The sequence below is a fragment of the Camelus ferus genome, chromosome 12, assembly GCF_009834535.1.
Source record: "Camelus ferus isolate YT-003-E chromosome 12, BCGSAC_Cfer_1.0, whole genome shotgun sequence".
In the NCBI taxonomy this organism is placed as follows: Eukaryota; Metazoa; Chordata; class Mammalia; order Artiodactyla; family Camelidae; genus Camelus; species Camelus ferus.
Window position 1 is genome coordinate 63,816,062 of NC_045707.1, and position 20,543 is coordinate 63,836,604.

General features: G+C 39.7%; 1 protein-coding gene across 1 annotated transcript; it reads right to left on the reverse strand.

Annotated features, from left to right (window-relative positions):
• Window positions 1–3,724: 3,724 nt before the first annotated feature.
• Window positions 3,725–19,397, reverse strand: TMEM19 (transmembrane protein 19). Its single transcript, XM_006191104.3, has 6 exons — window positions 18,688–19,397; window positions 16,798–16,911; window positions 11,269–11,406; window positions 10,645–10,899; window positions 9,558–9,767; window positions 3,725–7,899 (listed from the first exon to the last, which is right to left on the reverse strand). The coding sequence occupies exons 1-6, from the start codon at window positions 18,836–18,838 to the stop codon at window positions 7,736–7,738; spliced, it is 1,032 nt and encodes a 343-aa protein (XP_006191166.1). The 5' UTR covers window positions 18,839–19,397; the 3' UTR covers window positions 3,725–7,735.
• Window positions 19,398–20,543: the final 1,146 nt, after the last annotated feature.

Consider the following 20,543-nt stretch of genomic DNA (forward strand, 5'->3'; position numbering starts at 1 on the left):
TCATTCATATAATGTTGGGAGTTATCTTTGTCATAGAATAATAACAATAATAACAAATATAAAAGAGTAGAAGCCACTTGTACTTGCAATGGCACTTTAGATGTCTCAAACAGTCATGATAACATTCACTGATTGTATAATATATGCTAGAGATTGTGCGAGGTATGTTACAAGACTGAACTCAGTTGATCCTGACAGCAACTTTATGAGCTAGGTGCTATTAATAGCCCCGTTTTGTGGATGAGGAATCTGAGACACAGAGAGAGAGGTTAGGTAAACAGGGCCTGAGCGGCTAGAGTGGCAGAGCTCGGACTGAACCCAGGCAGTCTAGCTCCAGTGCTGCATTACGCACGCTGCCTTTCAAAGCTGACTTGGCCTCTTCGTTTTCTGTGGCTGCTGGAAAAATATCACAAACTGAGTGGCTTAAAACAACACAGATTTATTGCTTTATAGTTCTGTAGGTCAGAAGTCCTAAAAACAAGGTGTCAGCAGGGCTGCATTCCTTTCTGGAGGCTCAGGGAAGAACACGTTTCTTTGCCTTTTCCAGCTTCCAGGGGCTGCCCACTTTCCTTGGCTCATGTTCCTCTTCATCTTCAAAACGAGCATCTCTCTGACTCTCCTTCTGTAGTCACATCTCTTTCTTTGATCACAGCCAGGAAAGGTTTTCCCCTTTTAAGAATGCATGTGATGAGACTGGATCACCTGGACAATCCAGGCTACTCTCTCCACCTCAGAGTTCTTAACCTTAGTCTCATCTGCAAGTGCCCTTTGCCACTTTTGGTAAATAGTCACAGGTTTCAAAGACAGGGACAATGGATATCTTCTGGGTACCCTTATTCTGCCTACAACACATGGTTTCTCCAAAGGCTTTTCACATATATTGACTCATTGGATATCAACAATATAGTGAAATGGAAGTATGAGCCCCAATTTCCATACAGAAAGACTATGTTTTGTCCCAAGGTCATATAGTTGGTATTAAGGCCCTTTACAAATGGATCTCAATCTACCTCTCCAGCTTCATTTCATACAACTTCCCTCTACCTAATCTCTAGTCACAGTGAAATTTTTTTCCCCTCAAGAATGTCACACCTTTCACAACTCAGTATTTCCACCTGTTATCATACCCTCTGGGAGGGAGTCCCCATCATCTTGACTTGGCAAACTTTTACTTATCTTTTAAGGTCCCACTTGATGTTCTCTGCCAGGTGTTCCCAGACCCCCAAGCAGGGAGTAGCAGAGTTCTCACTGCCTCTGTCATACCCTTGCTATAGTCAGACATCATAACACATGCGAACACAGGGTATTAGGATGTGAATGACTCTGACTGCCCGGTTTTGATGGAGATGCTAACGTGACTGACAACAGGAGACTGAAGTGAGGATCACACACACACCCTTCCATAGAGAACTTGACGACGTGCTGCATAACTCCTGGACTCCTCGGCCAGACCAGTCATTCGATGGGGCCAGAGAGAAGAAAGTTTCCATGGGGACAGTAGTGAACAGTTTCTTCAGAGGGAGTGGGAGCCAGGCTGTGAGTTCCCAACCTGGGGAGGAAACTTCAAGTGTACCTTTGGAGAGTGTTTCCTTTGGTTGACAGAGAGATGGCTAGTGCCTGACTCGTGCCTGAGCAAGTTAAAGACAACTTTCACCCTGGGGGTTGACTCCTGCCTGGGATTCCAGAAGGTGAGAAAATGCCTGACTCCCTGTATGATGGTGAAGCCACTGCACTGAGAGTGGCTAGCACTTCCAGGGGTTGTCAAAGCAAGGAATTTTTCCCGTGGAGCATATGCAGATCACCTGGTGAAACCCTCTCATGGCTGTCTTGAATCCTGTCTGAAAGGGCTACCTAAGAGGTGAGAAGACCTGAGCAGAAAAAGGCTAGATGCCCAGGAGCTGAGAAGTGGTAGGCTGTTAGAATAATGGTCCCCCGTGCCCCACACCTCTGTCACCTTTCTCCTTTACAACGTAACTCTACTACTCCTGCCATGAAGAGGTGAAGGACATTTCCCCACCCCCTGAATCTAAGTAGCCTTTTAAATTTCTGGACCAATGATACGGTGGCGGAAATGACATCATGAGACTTCCAAGACTAGGCTTTAAGAGAACCTGTAGCTCCTACTTTTGCTTTCTTGGAAATCTTGTGTTATCAGGTCATAAGGTAAACAAGTCTGGAGGAAGACAGACAGGTCATGTCGAGAAACGCAGCCAACAGTCAGCATCAAGGTGCCAGTCACACAAAGGAGGCCATCACAACTAGCCGCCAGCCGACCCGTCAACCAACTGCAAACGTGCGTGAGGGAGCCCGGCTGACACCACCTAAAATAGAATCACCCAGCTGAGCCCAACTTGGCCAGCCACAAATTGTGAGCAGATAAACGGTTTCTGCTTTAAGCCACTAAGTTTTGGGGTGGTTTGCATTAATAGATAACTGATGTACTTGATCTAGAGATGCATCTCCTGGTGTAAGAAGAACTGTAAAAGAGGGGCTCAGCAGGAAACCTTCCAATAGCCCGCAAGAGCACCCCGCAAGCTAATACCAAGTTTAACCTTCTATAACAGACTCATCCCGTAACATCTTTGCCGTCTCCCAAGCCCAGACAACCAAAACGATCATCACACACTTCTCTTCTCCCTGCCTCTATCTCCCCCCATTTCTAAGCCAGTGTCTTAGTCTGTTCTGTTATCTCAAAAATACCATAGACCGGGCAACTTATAAATGACAGGAACTTATTTCTTACCATTCTGGAGGCTCGAAGTCCAAGATCAGGGTGCCACCAAGGCCACATTCTGTGAGGGCACTCTTCTGGGCTGCAGATGGCCATTTCCTTCTGTATCCTCATGTGGTGGAGAGGACAAGAGAGCTCTCTGGGGTTTCTTTCATAAGGGCACTAATCTCACTCACGAGGGCTCCACCTCATGACCTAATCAGCTCCCAAAAGCTCCATCACACGGCGGGTTAGCATTTCAACATACGAATTTTGGGGGCATACAAACATTCACTCAGTAACAACCAGCAGCAGCAAAACTTTAGTTTATCAATAGAGTCTCAGTTCAGCATTTAGAACAGACAAACCTGGGTTAAAAAACAAAAGCAAAAAACAAACAAAAAAAAGTCAAGTCTGACTTAGTCTCCCCACCCTCAGCGTGGACCTGCTCAGGCTGGAAGCCTGCTGTGGGAAAGGGGAACACGGTTCCCTGCTCTCTCACAAGTCACCTTTCCTTCCACCTGTTTCTAGGAGTAAGAAGAAATGTTCAGGGCTTGCTGGAGTTTTTATATAAGGTTATGGGAAATTTAAAGGGCCAAAAGTAGACAGAAATAAAGCCACTTTAAAAAAATCACGGTCCACATATCATATCTGTTCAACATGCTGGTTAAACATGTTGGTCTTTCCCAATCTTATCAGACCAGGAGGGCACAGTTCTTGTCCCATTCGTCTTTGATTCACCAGCCTCCGCACACAGTGCCTACAGCACAGAGACACCAAACGAACGCTGGGTGACCAGATGTTTGTTGTGTTACAGCCCACTTTACTTTTTAAAGTTGTTGCTAATAAGGTTGTTTATGAAGAGAAGGAATATCATGTAAAATAATAATGGGGAAGGGTAGTGGGGAAGCGGGGTTATTCCCAGAGTTTATTTTGTTTACTTTAAGCATCTTTTGATTTGTAGAAGAAATGTGTTTGATTGTAGCCTTTTTAGAAAAGTATTGAACATTTTTGTGTAGGTGCTTTTAATAGCTTTATTGAGATATAATTTATGTACCATAAACTTAAAGTTATTTCAACAAAAGTAAAAATCATCTGTAATCTTAACAGATATAACACATTAATATTTTGGTATACATCTTTCTAATTTCTTTCCTAAACAGATTTTTCTTAAATGTTAAGTTGAAGAAGCAAAATGATAGTACCAAATTATAACAAAAGTTCACTAATTAAGAATGTATGCTAAAATACACTCAGAACAAATATCACGTAGAAAATATCTCAAATTTCTAACAGTAGTTATTTTGGGGAAGGTGGGAGAAAGCTAGGTTTGTTCCAGGGGTAATGGAGGCAAAAAAATATTTTATGTTCTAATTTTTTAAAAAGAAGGATAGATTCAGTGTATTACTTAAGTAATTAAACATTAATAAAAAAGAAAAAAAATCCACCCATTAAAAAAAGAGCTGCCCCATGTGTAAAATAAGTTTTGAAGGGAGTGGTTATGAGACACGAGAGAGAATTAACATGTCTCATCTCGGCAGGGAAATAATTTCAGAAGCCTTGCCCTGCCAGCCTGGCCTCACTCTTACTCCTTTTACAATCATTTCCTGACTCATTAGTTCCAAAATGAGTGGAACTCATTAATACTGCATCACATGATTGAGAAATGTTGGAGTCATGACAGTCCTCTGAAATTCAGGTAGCCAAACCGGTTTTTGAATTTTTTATTTTCTTCCAGAAATATGTTTTTGATGATCAACTTTCAGTTAGTTAAGTCAAACTTAATTAACAAAACTATACTGAACACTTTATATATATATATATACACACATATATATACACACATATATATATGTATATGTTTTTTAAACTTTTTTTATTTTTAGAATTTTTTGGGGGGAGGTAATTAGGTTTGTTTATACATTTATTTTTATCGGAGACACTGGGGATTGAACCCAGGACCTCATGCATGCTAAGCACACACTCTACCACTTGAGCTATACCCTCCCCAACACACCGGAACACCTACATATTTTAAAAATGTTCAGGACCATTTGGAGTTACAGCAACAGTACTCCATCTGGAGATTAAATAATTAAGCTGCATCCTTGTGCTTTCATGCTTCAAGCAGGTACATGTCACCTGGGATTGGACGGCTAAGTACAGTGTTCTCTCGCTGTGACGGCACCAGGCACACCAGGTGATGGGGCTCCAGCACACCCACCGTGCCCACGGGCAGCAGCTGTTCACACTGCAGGCATGTGGCAAAGTCTACAATGTGCTGCCTCACATGATTTCCCCTGTACTAGGCCTGCACCTAATTGGGATAAAGCTGCCATTTCTGAAGCCGGCATCCTACATATAAAGCAGCTGGAAATAAGAAAGAGATGTATGCCCGTGGGCTGAGGCAGAGACAACTCAAGCCAAGAATGGAGTGACCTGTTGTATCAGTTCACTGTTCTGGGGGCTCCATCTGATAAGTCTTCAAATACCCCCCCTTGACAGCTTCAGGCCTCCTTCGGGAGCTCCCTAAGCCACATGCGCCTTGCTCTCTTCTACCGTGTAACACGTGGTAAGAAATAGTCTGTATGCCTTTAGGCTGCCTAGGCAGGCAGCAGTATGTCATTTTATTATGTGGTCACATGGAGCTCTTTTCCACCAAAAGTGTTTTTTACATAAACTGCTCACTCAGTAAAGAGGAAGAATAGGCTGAATAAGTTAAACATCCAAATTATAGAGGATGTGACAGTAAAATATATGTAAGATAAAAAAAAAAAGAGGGTTTTTTTAGCACACCCCAAAAAAGCTCTGAAAACAGAAAGTTTCTCCCTAAATTTGGTGACAAAACGTGATCTGAGACTCTTCACAGTCTTTAGTTATCACACTTACTGGTGCTATCCGTATATTCACCACAGAAATATTAGTGTGTTTGATAATGGGTGCCACCTTAGACTGTTCTGGGAATTCTAAGAAAAATATTTCACAGGTACCCTATCAGTTTCCTGAAATCTGCAAAATTTTGATTCCGAAACACAACCTAGTTCTAGGTTTTCAAATAAAGGACTGTAAAGCAGTTACGTCCCCAAACTGTTAATGGTGTGATGAGTCTACCAAATCCCCAAATGGTTCCAATAAGCATTTGTGTCCCATAGTATATCATGAGGCTGAACTGCCAGGAAAGGAGAGGAAAGGCACGTTAGAACAGCCGTAGAGTAAAGAGGCTGCGCACAAAACTGACGCAGGAATGATGTGGTAAGTGATACAGCTAAGACACTGAACTGCCAGAAGCTATCCTTGCATAAAGACAGCATACAGCGCCACTGCACAAAAATAGAAGTCTCACTCTTCTGAGACTTCCTTCAGGTACAGGATACTCTTTTTTCCCTTTGTCTTTTTTTATTGAACTATAATTGACCTACAACATTACCTTCATAATGATCTGACATCTGTGCAAGAAGATTCCGAGTTCGTAGTTCTCAACCTGTTTAAACATTAGCCTCTCCCAGGGAGCTGTCTAAAACTAACCCAAGCATGGACCTCACTTTCAGACATTCTGATTTACTTGGTTTAGAGAGGGGCCTTGGCAACGGTGTTTTTAAACACTCCCTACATGATTCTAAGGGACAGTCAGAGCTTTAAAAAGTCCCAATATCCAGGCTGTACCTCAAACCAGGTAAATCAGAATCTTCGGGTGAATCCCAGACTCTAGCATTTTTTAAAAAAGATGCTCCGGGGATTCCAATGTACATGCAATGTTGAAAACCAATGGTTGAGCTGCCTGGCTTAAGGCTTAAACCATGTCAATGTTTGGTTTTTTAAAAAAAATTCTTTCTGAACCAAGTCAGTTCTAGATAATCACTGTAGTAGGGTCACTAATAAAGAATTCTAAACTTTATCTACTCTGAGAGTGGTTTATTCATGGAATTTCTCAATTTTTCTATGAATGCAAAAGGGGCAGGAGAAGAAAGGTATGGAAATGACATGAGAAGTATTTCAAAATCCTTTCAGCACAATAACCCATACCATCTCAGACCCCACTAGCACATGGTGAATGATGGTGAAGAGCAAAACTGAAAAGTGGAATTTACTTTGGTTAAGGCTATAATGTTAAGGGAAGTGCAACTTAGAAGGTACGTAACAGGAATTCACAGCATCTTTCAGTGAATTCTAGGACAGCAAGTAAAATAATTACAACCATTTTCCAGTGACTCTTGCACTGTTTAAGATGCCACTGTAAACCAGATTCCTATAAAGTTTCAAAGAAAGCTAGAAAATACATTAAAAAATATTAAATTTGAGAGAATTTCTTACCAACTGAAATATATAGTAAGGTGCACATTTTTTAGACAGAAGATACGTGTCCTTTGCTTTTACTTAAAAATAATTTTTTTCATGCATTCTACTGTTCACATGAAAAAGACACTTACTTTTTTTTTTTCCCCATTATTAACCCTGAGGAAGGAAGAACAAATGTGGAGTAAATCTCACAGCTTAGCAGAAATCAAACTCCACACTTTCCACAAAAATAAACGGAAAATAATGGGAGAATTCTATGACAGTACACTTATTCAGGCTTCCACACACATCTTTTTATAATACTTAAAACAGATACAACATTTGGATCAATGGCACAGTGGCATTTCTCCACCACAATCAAGAACCATTTAAAAACATTATTACTTTTAGTCCCCATACTGATTTAAACAAATAAAACAAAATGTATATCTACTATGTAGGAACTTTAAGTTCAGTATATAGGGACATTATAGCTTCATTGCACAAGAAGGTCCACTCAGCAGAAGAAAAATATGGATAAATTCTATGACTCTTGTTTTTCAGCAGAAAGATGTCAGCTGTTAGAAGGAAGTTAATGAGAGAAAAAATGTGGAATTCCATCATAATGGAATAAGGAAGGAGCTGGCACTTCTGCTTTGTCATTACAATTATTGTTCTTGGGATGAAACCTGGAATTGCAAATTTTGCTGAACTGACCCCAGTTGTAACCTTTGTAAAATGAAATAAAGTTCACTGCCTGGGCCAAAAACCCCAAGCAGCTGTTGGGAGCAAGAGGGCAATAAGGACAGAAGAAAACAGATTCACTGCATTGTTATCAAGAATGGGTTTCCCTGCTATGCATTTCACCTCATTTGCTGGGCTGTTGACCACCATGCCAGTGCTTTCATCCAAACCTGCAAGGAAAGAGAAACAAGTGAGGTGGAAAATCCAAATGACTTGATTAAAAACCAAAACCAAAACCAAAACCAACCCAAAACCAACAAAGTAGCACTCTCCTCCAAAGGAGATAATCTTTGAAAGATTCTCAGCCACTCATAAAATGATTTTAGCAGATAGCCTACACAGTGAGCGACATGGAACCCTTGATTACAAAAGGCCTCTTTGAATGAGTGAGTTTTAGTACATCTCAATATTGTTCTCTCAGTAATGCTGGACTTCTTTCAGAAGGAGAAGGGAAAATGTGAAAAGCAGAGATGGCGTGAAACTGGCAGACCAGGCTTGCCCTCCCAGTGGTTCCCCTCTGAGACCACCCAGCGAGGCCCCAGAGAGGATCATGTCTGTAGCTTCTGCAGTGTATCCCGAGGACCCAGCGAGGTGTTCACAAAAGGAGGCACACAAAGATTAATCTGCCCTCTCACCCTAGCCCACATTTTTTTCCAACCCACTCAATATGATCAGAAACTTCCCCAGTCAGAACACAGTTTAGAATAAAACCTAGGCTCTTTAAAAAAACATGTAGTGGCTGTGCATGCGTGCGTGTGTGTGGGGTTACTGACCCTTTAGTACAAATTAAAATCAGACTGCTTCCTCTTCAGCATCTGGAAGAGACTAATGAAGCTGAGAGAACAAACGTTCTGACAGCGAGAAGGGGAGCAGAAGGACGAGTGGATTATCTTGGGGCATGAAGAGAACTGGGAGGACTGTATTCAGGGGACCTTCCCCCAGACTTCTAGCCTCTTCACTGTACGAATCGAAGGAGAAAGAAAGTTTGTTAGAGGGTGGAGCAAATACACACCTGACAAGAATATGTCAGTATACTGACATGACAGGAGAGCCTCAGAAGCAAAGCATAGAAAATTCTGGAGAAAACTGACCCTCCCATATATCTTGAGTAGGACTAAAAACTCAGTGGGGAGGACAGTAAATACAATGTCACAGTACAAAAATGCATCATATGTGTATAGTCATATTAGTAGAATAATTATTTCTCAAAAGGACTTGGAAAACAAATGGAAGAAGGGGCATTACGACGATCTGGTTCCAAATGCTCTGCTTTTCTGGGACTAGGTAAAGTCCCATAAGGAAGAGCACCTGTCTCCTGCACGATCATGTCCTTCCTACGTAGCTTATACTCATTGCTCTGCAGAACTAAGTCTCTTTCAATTCATTTAACACAAAAGAGTAAGAAATTCAAAATTTTAGAAGAGACTGCCCTCTCATTCTTGGTCTCTCAGCAACCTGTGTCTTTGGGATTGTTTTTATTACCACATCTTTTTTTTTCCTTTTCCATATTTCTTTCCTGTTTTTAAAAAGACATTTATTCAATGTCATGATCGGACTACTATGTTTAGTGATCAACAGCATGGGTTAAAAAAAAACACCTACATTGAAAACCTTTGTTGGAATGCTTTACACTTTTCACAGAAAGGAAACTAAAATAACTTGTTATACAATTATTCAAAAATGCAGTCCTCGAGTTTTTTGCCGATACGTGAGTATTGTCTAAAACACGTCATCTTTGTAGCAGCTGGGCCCTGCCACCAATGTGCGTGGCCGAGTTCCCATTTCTTTAATACACCAAAAATCTGCAATAATAAGGTAATATCCTCACCAGTAAACTGCATGGTAGCTCCTAAATAGGAATCCACAATTGATCCTAGTAATCCAGCCAGACCCCCAAATGCAATAATTGGCCACTGGGGAGCAGAAATGTCCAAGTCGTTAACAAAAACCAGCTGTGTGAGGAAGTACGCGATACCCACACAGGTCCCACCAAGGAGACTGGAGGCAAGGCCCACCATCGTAACCCCTCCGTTGGTCCCTAGAGAACATGGATAAAATCATCTGGTTAATAATCAGCAAACACAGACAGTCAAAAAGAGCAAAAATTTTGGTACCTATCCATTCAAGACTAAAGAAAGGGTTCTCTTCGCTGCAATCCAAACACCATCCTACTTAGAAAAGTCTTTTTTTCCTTAGTAATGCCTGACATTCTAAGCAGTGAAGTGAAATAGTTCAGTACGGCCAGACTGCCTGGTTTCAATCTTAGTTCTGCCACTTCCAAGCTGCGTGACTGTGATGAAGTTACGTAACTTCTCTATGTCTTAGCTTCCTTGTCTGTAAGATGTAAACAGTCAAAGAACCAACTGACATGATTATTAAGAGTGGTAAACAGTAACCCAGGCAGAGCAGTGAGAAGAGTGCTTTGCACACAGGAGGTACTCAAATGTTAGCTGTTACAACGATGATGGTGATGAAGAGGAAAAAAGAAGGAAAAGGAGAGGAGGGAGAAGGAAGAAAAGGAGAAGGAGGAAGAGGAGGACGAGGTTCAGGCAGAGGAAGGGAAAGGAGGCGACAATGATAAAAATGCAGTAGCAGTGGGTAATGGTAATGGGGAACTGAGATACACGCTGAAGCACTAGCCGCATAAGAGGCCCTCAAGAAACACGCTATTATTTTCTTCCTTTTCTTTTCCCACTGACAACCCCGTGGGTCAGTCTCTGCTTCTGTGTTTTTTAATCTAGGACTTGCTAACATTTCCTGCAAGCATTATTTATTATCACCAATTTAATAGCCTGTAGCAATTTTCCAATTAAGGAGACTATTTGAAATTCTTAAAAGGCTCTTAAATAAGAAACATGGTAAATCAAGAGGCTTTTTCTTCAATTTTGCTTTAAAAAAAAACTTAGAAGACTCACCAACTGGAACTTTCTCCCAGGTTGTTATCAGCCTCGGCGGGCTTTTACTCAGAACAGTGCCAATTTCTGAAGCCCACGTGTCTCCAGCAGAGCAGGCCAGCGCAGCCAAGAGAGACAAACACATCCAGGAAGCAGTGTACTGCTTGGAAAAGTCGATCGGGATTTCTCCAGGGCCATTTTCGATCATGTAGAGCAGGGCCAGCTCGGTGGGCACGGCTCCGTTACAGAACACCTGAATCCAATTCCTCTGCCCACCTAGGCACAAACAAGAGAAAGAAAAGGACAAGAAATGTTTTCCCTTCAGGAGGAAAAGCATGTGGTTATAGGAACTTATATTTTAAAGTTTAAGAAAAGAAAAATTACTAAATTAGTGGGATGATTCCTTCGTCCACATTCTATACTGTTTAAGAATAATTAATGATAGACTTTAGTACTTCTAAAATTCTGCTGTTACTTGTTATTGCAGTAAAATAATGATAAACTAAATCAGGCTACTACTTAAGGCAATTCTCATATAAAATTTATGTTTTAACAGTCTCAACATATTCTAATTAAAAGATGATGATGTGTTAAGATGAAATAAAGGTTACTATTTACAATAACATTAAACAGAATTCATTTTACCTTCCTTGTATTCTGAATCTAGACGCTTCTTTGTTTCTCCCTTCCATTTAGTGAGTTTCGAGGAAGAAAGAAAAAACATCAGCAAAGAGGTAAAAAAGCTGAAATTTGCAATGGTCAGGATAAATCCAACCACAAGCCCTGAAAGAAGCACATATATACACAAAATTATCCTCAGTCCATATGCTGTGAAAAAATGAGAAAAATTTTCACTTATTTTCATATTATAAATAGAAATGTTCATTTCCAATACATTTACATTTTTACCAACTAAGATGTCACTGAACAGTAAACCGAACATCCATTTGATTAAAATGAGATGTATTGTCTTTTACATTTTGACCTCCTTTCAAACTACACTACATGAATGTAAGATACTATTTTAGACATGCTTTTTATAATCCAACTGTAGAACATAAAGACTAGTAGTGATTTTATTATTAAATAATACATATTATATGTATTATATATATTTGAATAGACAGCTAGTCTGAAGACTTTCCAAATTAACAGCAGTTCCTTCAGAGACGGTAAGATTATTGAGTCTTTCAATTTTCTAGTTTTTACATTTTTCCCCCACAGCCTGGGTGTTTTTCTTTTTTTTTCCCCTTTACAAAGAAAATTCAATATAGACAAGTCTTTTTTGTTTTTCAAAGAACTTTCACACGCTCGCTTGTTGAGCCTCACCAACTATGTGAGAAGATACAGACAGTGTTTCTTAGCTAAGTTCTCCTATGCAGACCTGGGAAAATAGTCCTGGGTCTTACAGGGAGCTAAAAATGAAGTATGTTCTGTAAATGTGATTTTAGATTTTTAGACTTTTCTCTTTGTTTCATTTGTTCAGGCAAACAAAGGGGAAAGGGAACATCCTTCATTTTCCCATGAGTGACCAATTTCAAGGAAGGCTTATAATACCTACAGTTCAATCAGGAAAACAAATAAGAAAGAAGCTTATACTTCATGACACAGAAAAGAAGGAAAAAAAAGGAAGGAAAGATGCATTCTTGATATCACAGCAATATGGTAAGAGGCCACTGAAAGCAACTGCTAAAAAGTCATATAGAACTTATAGAACTTGCTGTGAGGTGTTCAAGCAAGTTATAAAGCTTCTCTCTAGGTTATTCTATAAGGAAAGTGCAAACTTATGTTGGAATTGGCTTTTTAAATCACCCAGATTACACTTGAAGGCCTTGTGTTACAAAATTTGAAATTGTTCTTCTGAGTAAAACCTGGTGGTCGAAGTAATAAGGACTGAGAAGATTCAAGTTTACATTTCAAGGCTGATCCCTGGCACAGAGGACCAACAATCCTTGCAACAATCAAAACCGAAACGAAAGAAAAAGAGCAAACCCTGGGGACAGAGGAGATTCTGAGTACCAGAGTTACTATATATTAGATTTACATGTCCAGTTTTCAACAAAAATATCACAAAGCACGCAAAGAAATAGGAAAGTATGGCCCATTCAAACGAAAAAAAAAAAAAAAAAATCAACAGTGACTGTCATGGCCAGATGGTGGACTTTAAAAACAACCATCTTAAAGATGCTCAAAGAACTAAAGGAAGATGTGGAGAAAGTCAAGAAAACAATGTATGAACAATATGGAAATATCAACAAAGAGATATAGTGGGGAGGGCATAGCTCAGTGGTAGAGTGCATGCGCGAGGCCCTGTGTACCTCCATTAAAATAAATTTAATGTAGATTGTTTTAGATCCCCTCCCCCATCTCATATTTACTGATTTCTTCAATATATAGAACACTAACATGCTTTCAAAGGTCATACTTATACAAAAGGGTATACTTAGACAAGTGTCAGTTCCTCCCAGGTGCCTTCTGCCCCCTCTTCTGTATTTTGTTCTCCTTCCATTCTTTGTAGGTAACCACTCCTCTCCAGTTTATCATTCCTTGTGTGTTTCCTTTTATAAAGCTAAGCAGATATATGGATATTTTCTTATTTTTACTTTTTCCTTACACAGAAGGAACATTCTCTATATGTGATTTTGAACTTTCAAGCACACTTCTGATAATGTTAAAGCAGTCCTTCTTTTAGGAAGAGAATGTGCTAATCTGCTTCAAGGACTCAGATCAGTGGCAGCCAAGAAATACACACTCCGCTTTGTAAAGTGGTCTCTCATGAGTTTGGCTGCTTGCTTCCAGTCTAAACTTCCAGTTTTGAGGTATGACAAAAATCCAACTTCTGACCGTGCAGGGTTGGAGGCCAATTTCTCAGAATGTGATAACCATACCAAGGCACTGTTATCTCATGTGTCTCCATCTGGGGCCGTCTGCTTATATTTCTAACTACAGCCTCTTCCATTCCTACCTCTACGGTTCACAGGTTCTGCTCTCCATAACTCTTAAGATAAATATATTCAGTTTCGCTATACGAAGATTTTTACTAAATAACACAATATGTAAAATTCTACTAAGTAACAGGATACTAAATAATTATTAAATAAGTTAATACTTATTTAATAAATAAGTATTAAATAATATTTTACTAAATAATAGAACAGGGAATCAGTTTCTTATTTAATGTACTAACTCTTCCTATTGGTTAGATCCATCCAGGGACACTCAATTATTAGCATTTTAGTTAAGTTTAGTACATTTTAATTGAAAATGTAAGAAATAGGGTAATGCTGTATGAAGTACTAATAAAGGGCTTCAGCTTTGGAGCTGAACAGTCTGGAGTTAAAACCTAGACTCCTGCACTGACTTCTGCCTGACTAGATGTTACCTAACCTTATGCCTCAATTTCTTATTGCTGAATTAACAATAAAATATTTCCTACCTCATTGGCTTGCTTTGAAAAGTTAAATGAGGTCATTTTTATGCTTATTATATAACCCAGCATGTAGGAGGCCCTTAGTAATATCATTGGTAATAATAGCAGTTGCAGCGGTAAAACCTCAATGACAACATCATTATTGTCGCAATTATGTATTATTATTGTAACAATAGTAATTATTGTTTTCCAATCTTTTAAGTTTTTTTCAATTATTTTTGAATATATTACAAAAGCAGTAGAAGAGTATTGGAGTGGAAAGCCAAAACATATGGAAGTATATGAAGTCAAAGTCAAAGTGTCTCTCCCCATCACCACCACCACTCCCATCCCTTCTCCATGTGACAGTCACTGTAAACAATTTGTTCTAGTGTTTAGACAAACCCAAAGTAAGATGTCCCTAAAACAACCTACAATGAAATGCTACAAAAAGGCATCTGCATTCTTTTTACTTCAACCAACTCAAAACACTACAAGAAGTGATCAACGGTTAAGCTTATGACAGTTTCAGAATGAGGAAATAAGTTGAAAGCAATGTGCTTTGAAGGAATGATTTCTTTCACATGGTCTAAATGTATCTTAGAAATTTTGGCAACTCCTAGTTATGTCTGAACTTTCAGATTAGTAATTGCTGTCTCCAGTTGGTATCTATCCCACCTCCTCCACCCACTTTCTGAATCTCCAATGGCCAGGGATAAAGAGTTAGTATGCATAACAATAAGGTGCTCCCCTCAAAATGTGAAGACTCCAGGATTACGGCTGCCTTTCGAGTTTAAAACAGGTAAATTCTCTAACCAGTAGATGCCACCTGGGAAAGTAAAACAATGCTGTGTACTAATGTCTCTGATAGTGGGAGTAGAGATACCCCAAATTCCAACCAAGGTGACCTGGGAATAATCTCTGGGAGGCAAAAAAGGGAAAAGTAGGACTGGAATTTTATAATTTGACAAACTGAAATCTAATAAATTATACCATAAGTAAGACTGTGGGAATCAAAAGAAGTCTGGTTAGCCCAAAACATAGACTATGAAGGCCAAGGAAACCAGAGGTTGGCAGATTTGAACACTACATAAGGGGTGGGACTCTCTGACTTGTGGATCCGCATTACTGACTGTTTCCTCAGACTTTCTCAAAACAATCTTCTAATTATAATCTGCCTTCTCAAGTGGCCCAATTGCAAGAACAGGGCAAGTCTGAACAGTGATGTCTGCATTCTTATTGGCTCGTAGTTCTATATTCTGGCTCATTTATTAGTTCCTTGGGACAAAGGGCTACCTAAACCAGTTTTCTTGCCTCTGACCAACTCTGGGTACATGATAGAATGAGGTTTCTATTTCAGAAATAATGAACACCAGACCTGAATTATGATAACCCAAAAGAGGTAAGGCCATCCTTGTGAGACCACAAGAAGGACAACCACTGGCTTCTTCTGACAACACCCCATTGGCTGTGCACTTCCATTATACTCACAGCATCTCCTTCTGAGGATGAAATGCCTTAAACCCGCCGTATTTATCATCTGTCTCCCCTGACTAGAAATATAAGCTCTCTGACAGTGGGATTTTTATCTGTTTTGTTCACTGCTAAATTCTGAATGCCCAGAACAGTGCCCGGCGTACAAAAACCCTCACCTAATATTTACTGAGTGAATGAAAAAAAAAAAGGGAAACCACTAAGGCTAAGAGTCTTGGCAAATGAAATTAAATTTAAACTTGTCAAGTCAAGAGACTGATGGCAAACTGTCCACACAGACATGTTCAAAGGAACACAATGAATAACTATACTAGGTAACACCTTCCTTTGAGCAAATCACTTTCACAGTGCTTTGCAGTTTTCAAGCATCTTCTTACATAACCCTTCCTGTGATCCTCTCCTTACTGTAGAAATACTCTTTCTTTCAAGGAGATCAGAGCCCTCCACTTCAGTATCCACCCTAAACACTGCCTCAACCCCTTCCCTCTTCTTTCAACACCGAGGTATGTGTTCCTGTGTCATGGAGGACGCTAAATACCCAGATCCTAAGGAAGTTCTGAAACTTCTCAATCTCAAGCACACTAAAGACATGATATGGCAAATCTTAGTAAAATTTCTTTGGCTGTGAATAGTAGTTGTGGAAGGAAAACAATAATAACTAACATTTATAACACTGTACTTCAAACTTTGTACTTAAGTTTTATGTATTTTATTATCTATCTGAACTAAAGAATAAAAGTTCCATAAAATCTGAAACCTTGTCATTGCTCACAGCTGTAGCCTCAGTTTCTAGAAGAGTGGTACACAGTAAGTGCTCAAAAAATATTTGCTAAAAGAACAAATGGCCTGAACCCAACTCAATTCTGAAAAATAAATCCAGAACACTCAGTTGGGACTACTCTGCTTGAGGCTACTAATAGCAGTTTCCCAATGGCTTCACTATTCTATACCTAAGAGGAAGGCTCCAATGTCTCTGCTAGAAAAAAATTTAATCCAGCTAAGGAGCAGGGAAATCAAGGTCCTCAGAAGTCTATCCTATTAACCTACTTCACATCAATTATAAAGTTTAATTTGTACATCACACTAATGGGTACGTAAGTATATGACATTTTGACAGAACAGGAATGCTGACCAATGCATAATTTTATCACTGTCTAAAATACATAACATTATGATTTATAGTCTCATAGGTTCAGAATTTAGAAAATGTAAGTTTAAATTATATAAGCAAGCACTTATTATATGGTTAAACATTCAAAAGAAAAACATACCTCCTAAAGCCCCACTGTGATCTAGACTTTTCTTTTTAAAGCCATTAGAGACGATCAAGACAGGAACAACAACAGAAAACAGCCAACGCCAAGGAGAAATAGGCTGCAAATTACCTGAAAAATTATGAAGGTAAAGCATAAATCATGTGAAGCCTGAACAGGTTATTCTTGACTACAGTCTCTTATAACTGTGTTCTGGAATAAAATACTGTGTTAAATAGAGAAACTGAGATGAAGCCACCAAAGTAAAATATTTATGTTGAGACTTGTAAATTTTCAAAGAGACAATCCTGCTGGGGAATGACTAAGGAAGTCCTGTCTAAGTTTTGAGAACCATTTATAACTATTTATAGTAATACATATTTGATACATATTTGAATATTTGAAACGAATCTCTGGTTCCTTATTTTTCTGGAAAGGAGGCATGTATTAAATCTCCTTTCTTAACAGGATTCAATTATTCCTCTCTCTGCTTTTCAGAGACTTTTTTTAAAAAGGTAACATTCTCACAGGTACACACACTTCAGGATTCAAAGGTTAGCAACTGATTTTTCCAAAGGTTGCATCCAGCTTACAGATGTTCTGTTTGGCTGGCATAATTTTTTTCAGACAATGTGAGCCAATATTCAAAGATTAGGAAATTTCATATAAAAATCCAGACTCTTTGTTTTCTGTTTTAGAAACTGTAAGTTCATGACCACGTGGCAGAACTGACTGCAGGTGAAGAGAGGCTGCCTGCTTTGGACAGGTCATAGCTTTCCCATTTAAAGTCCCCACCATTTCTGACAGACCCTAAACTCCAAGGCTGAGTGATTATAGTAAATAAAAATGCAAACTATTGTTTGTGCTCATGTTTCTACCAAAAATTGGAAAATTCAAGACAAAGAGGGTCAAACGTTCAAAAAAAAAAAATCTGGGAAAATCCTATTTCTGGAAGTGTAAACTATTTTCACGTGTTTAATATGAAAAGAAAATACCTGGATAGCTTCGCTTTTCTTCATCAGGTACCTAGACCCAGAGGGTCACTTAAATTTACACATCCTAGTTCAAGTCACAGTAAATACTGGCATCAGGGAGAATCTTCTCCCATACCTCTCCTCCGCAAGCCCTCATCCCCTGCTGAGAATCATCATTAATGAACAGCCTTGAAAGCTTCTGTACCTTGGAAAACACCCATTCGATTATTCACGTCTCTTTGCAAAAGGACTTAGGTCTACAATGACAATCACTTATGAAATCACCACTTATAAGAGTTCATTTTCTCACCCTACTTCTCACTTTTTCCTTTGAACTGAATAGTATTCTGTTTTTATAAAGGGGGCACCAAGGAAGTTTGTACAAAGGCATACTTAAGCTCTTAGGCAGCTTCAAAACCTTAAATATTTGAGTGCAGAACACCTCATATTTATACAGATTGGCTTCAGGCTTTAAAACAAGTCTGTTCTTTTGAAGTGACCAAACAGCAGACAACTCTTCTAAATCTCCAAATATAAACATTATATCATCTTGTGTTATTTTTTATGGGACACATGAAATGGATAAACTATGTTACTAAATTCTTATTAAAAGCATCACTGTAATTGTTTTATAAAATTTTGTATCATCTCACTTATTTTTCACCGAGATAAATGCAATAATTACATAAAACACTAAAACCATATTTTGGAACCCGCATAACTGGTGCTATGACAAGAAGCATTTATTAAAGGCATTAAAACCCTCAAGGCACTGTATATTTCCACGTTAGTAAATGCAGTTCAGGTCGTGGAAGTTAAGTATACACAATAGTTTACAGCCCTTCAGGGGATATGAGTTTTGGCCTTCACAATAGAACATTTTAAATCCCACTAGTTAGATTATAGAAAGACAAATTCGAACATTCATACTTACCATAATAGGTGCTTGCAGTCATAGACAGAATCCAGAAAGCTAAAGAAATGCAAATGATCAGGCTCAATATAACTATGTTAGTTATCATCTTTAAGTATGTTTTGTATATACTGTCGTCAAGATCTGTCATGAAAAATAAAGATAAGAACATCTAGGGGAGAAAGTAGCCTGCGTTTCTGAGAAGAATAAAGTCATTTAAATTGCCAGCAAAACATTCGTGCAGAGGCGAACATAATTTCCAACATCTTCCACTGGCAGACGAAGTACTATAAACCCAAACTACTTCGGGAAGCTGGGTTGGTGGAGCGTTGCTGCTGGAGCCTGGACGAGGCTGACGCCTCACTGGAAAAGTCAAGTGCAGTGCCTCAGAGCGCCGGCTGGCGGACTGCGGTCGCTTCACACGTGAACTCCGCCGCCGGGAAGGTGAAAGGGCAGCGGAGGCAGCCAATCAGCGGCCCAGGATGGCGAGCTCCGCCCCTCGCCCCCGCCCCCGCGCTGACGCCTGGGGTCGGTGGCGCACAGAGCCAGGGTGGCGGAGCCCGAACTGAGAGAGTCCCGGCAGCGAGCCCGGCGCGACAGAGGGGGGTCACGTCCCTACGGCTGCCCGCGCCGCCACAGGGGCCCGGGCCAGAGGGCCAGGGCCGAGGGCCCTGGAGCTCAGTCCACGATTAGCCGCGTGTCCGCCTCCGGTGGCTCGTTTCCTGCGCGCATGCGCCGCGGCCATCCGTGGACGTCGCCTCGCTTACGTGAGCGTTTAAAGGGCGGCTCCAAGGGCAGGCAGGCCCACAGGACCCTCGGGGGGTCGGCTGTTGTTGGGGGTGTGTGGGTGTGTGATGCTGCTTAGACTCTAGATACCTGGAACGTCCTTGTGTTTGAGGACAGACCCAAACTCTAAAAAGTAAAACCACCACCATGGTAGTAATAGAATAGAGGAATGAGTGCCCGTGAATTAAGACCCAGTAAATCCATTTCAAGCATAATATTCGAATGCTTTTTCATCTATGAACAGTTCATGCCATATAATATTATGGACTTTTTAGGGGGAGGGGGATATATTGGGCTGCAAAAGGGGAATTTTGTGACTAAGAAAATCATTTAAAAATGACAACACCGTTTAGTACCTACGGTGTGCTGGACACTGCTGGCAGCTAGAGACGTGAGGATGGCTAGACATAGTTCCTACTTTTCAACTCTCAAATTATTATGTGGAACATTTTGGAAACCTCTTCCCGCATCCCTCATATTTAAAGTCTGGGCATTCAGTCAATTCGTTTAGAAAGCAGAATGTCTTATTACCATTACAAACCTGAAAAATCTTGTGGCTGATTTAATGTTTTGTTTGAAATTAACTTTTGTTTTCCTGGATTAACAGTAACTAATTGATAATTACATTATATCCTGAACTTTTTCGGTTAACTGCTAACGGTGTAAGAAGAGGAGGCAAATCAGTTTCAGACGTAGTCCTGAATGTGTTTTAACCTGCTAAATGTAATTACTTTTTAAAAACTCACACTATTAATATACACCAAGACTACTTAAAGCTCTTAACTTTGGTAAGACATCTGAGTGACTGAGAGCCAAATGTGTGAAATAGCACTAAATAGTAGTGGCTTTCTTTTACTAGACAACATGCGTATATAGTCTTTATGCAGAAATTAATTATGTGCCCACTTTATTTTGTATGGGCCTCTTCAGCACAGGTAATTAGATTCTCTCAGAAAGCTAGCTGGCCAGTATCAGTGATACTAGACAACTGGGTAAGAGTTATTATTAATAATAAAACCTAATACCTTTGTGGTTTGCATAGTGATGTTCCTTTTGTCTCTGCTTAGACAAAATTATGAACTGGCATTTTT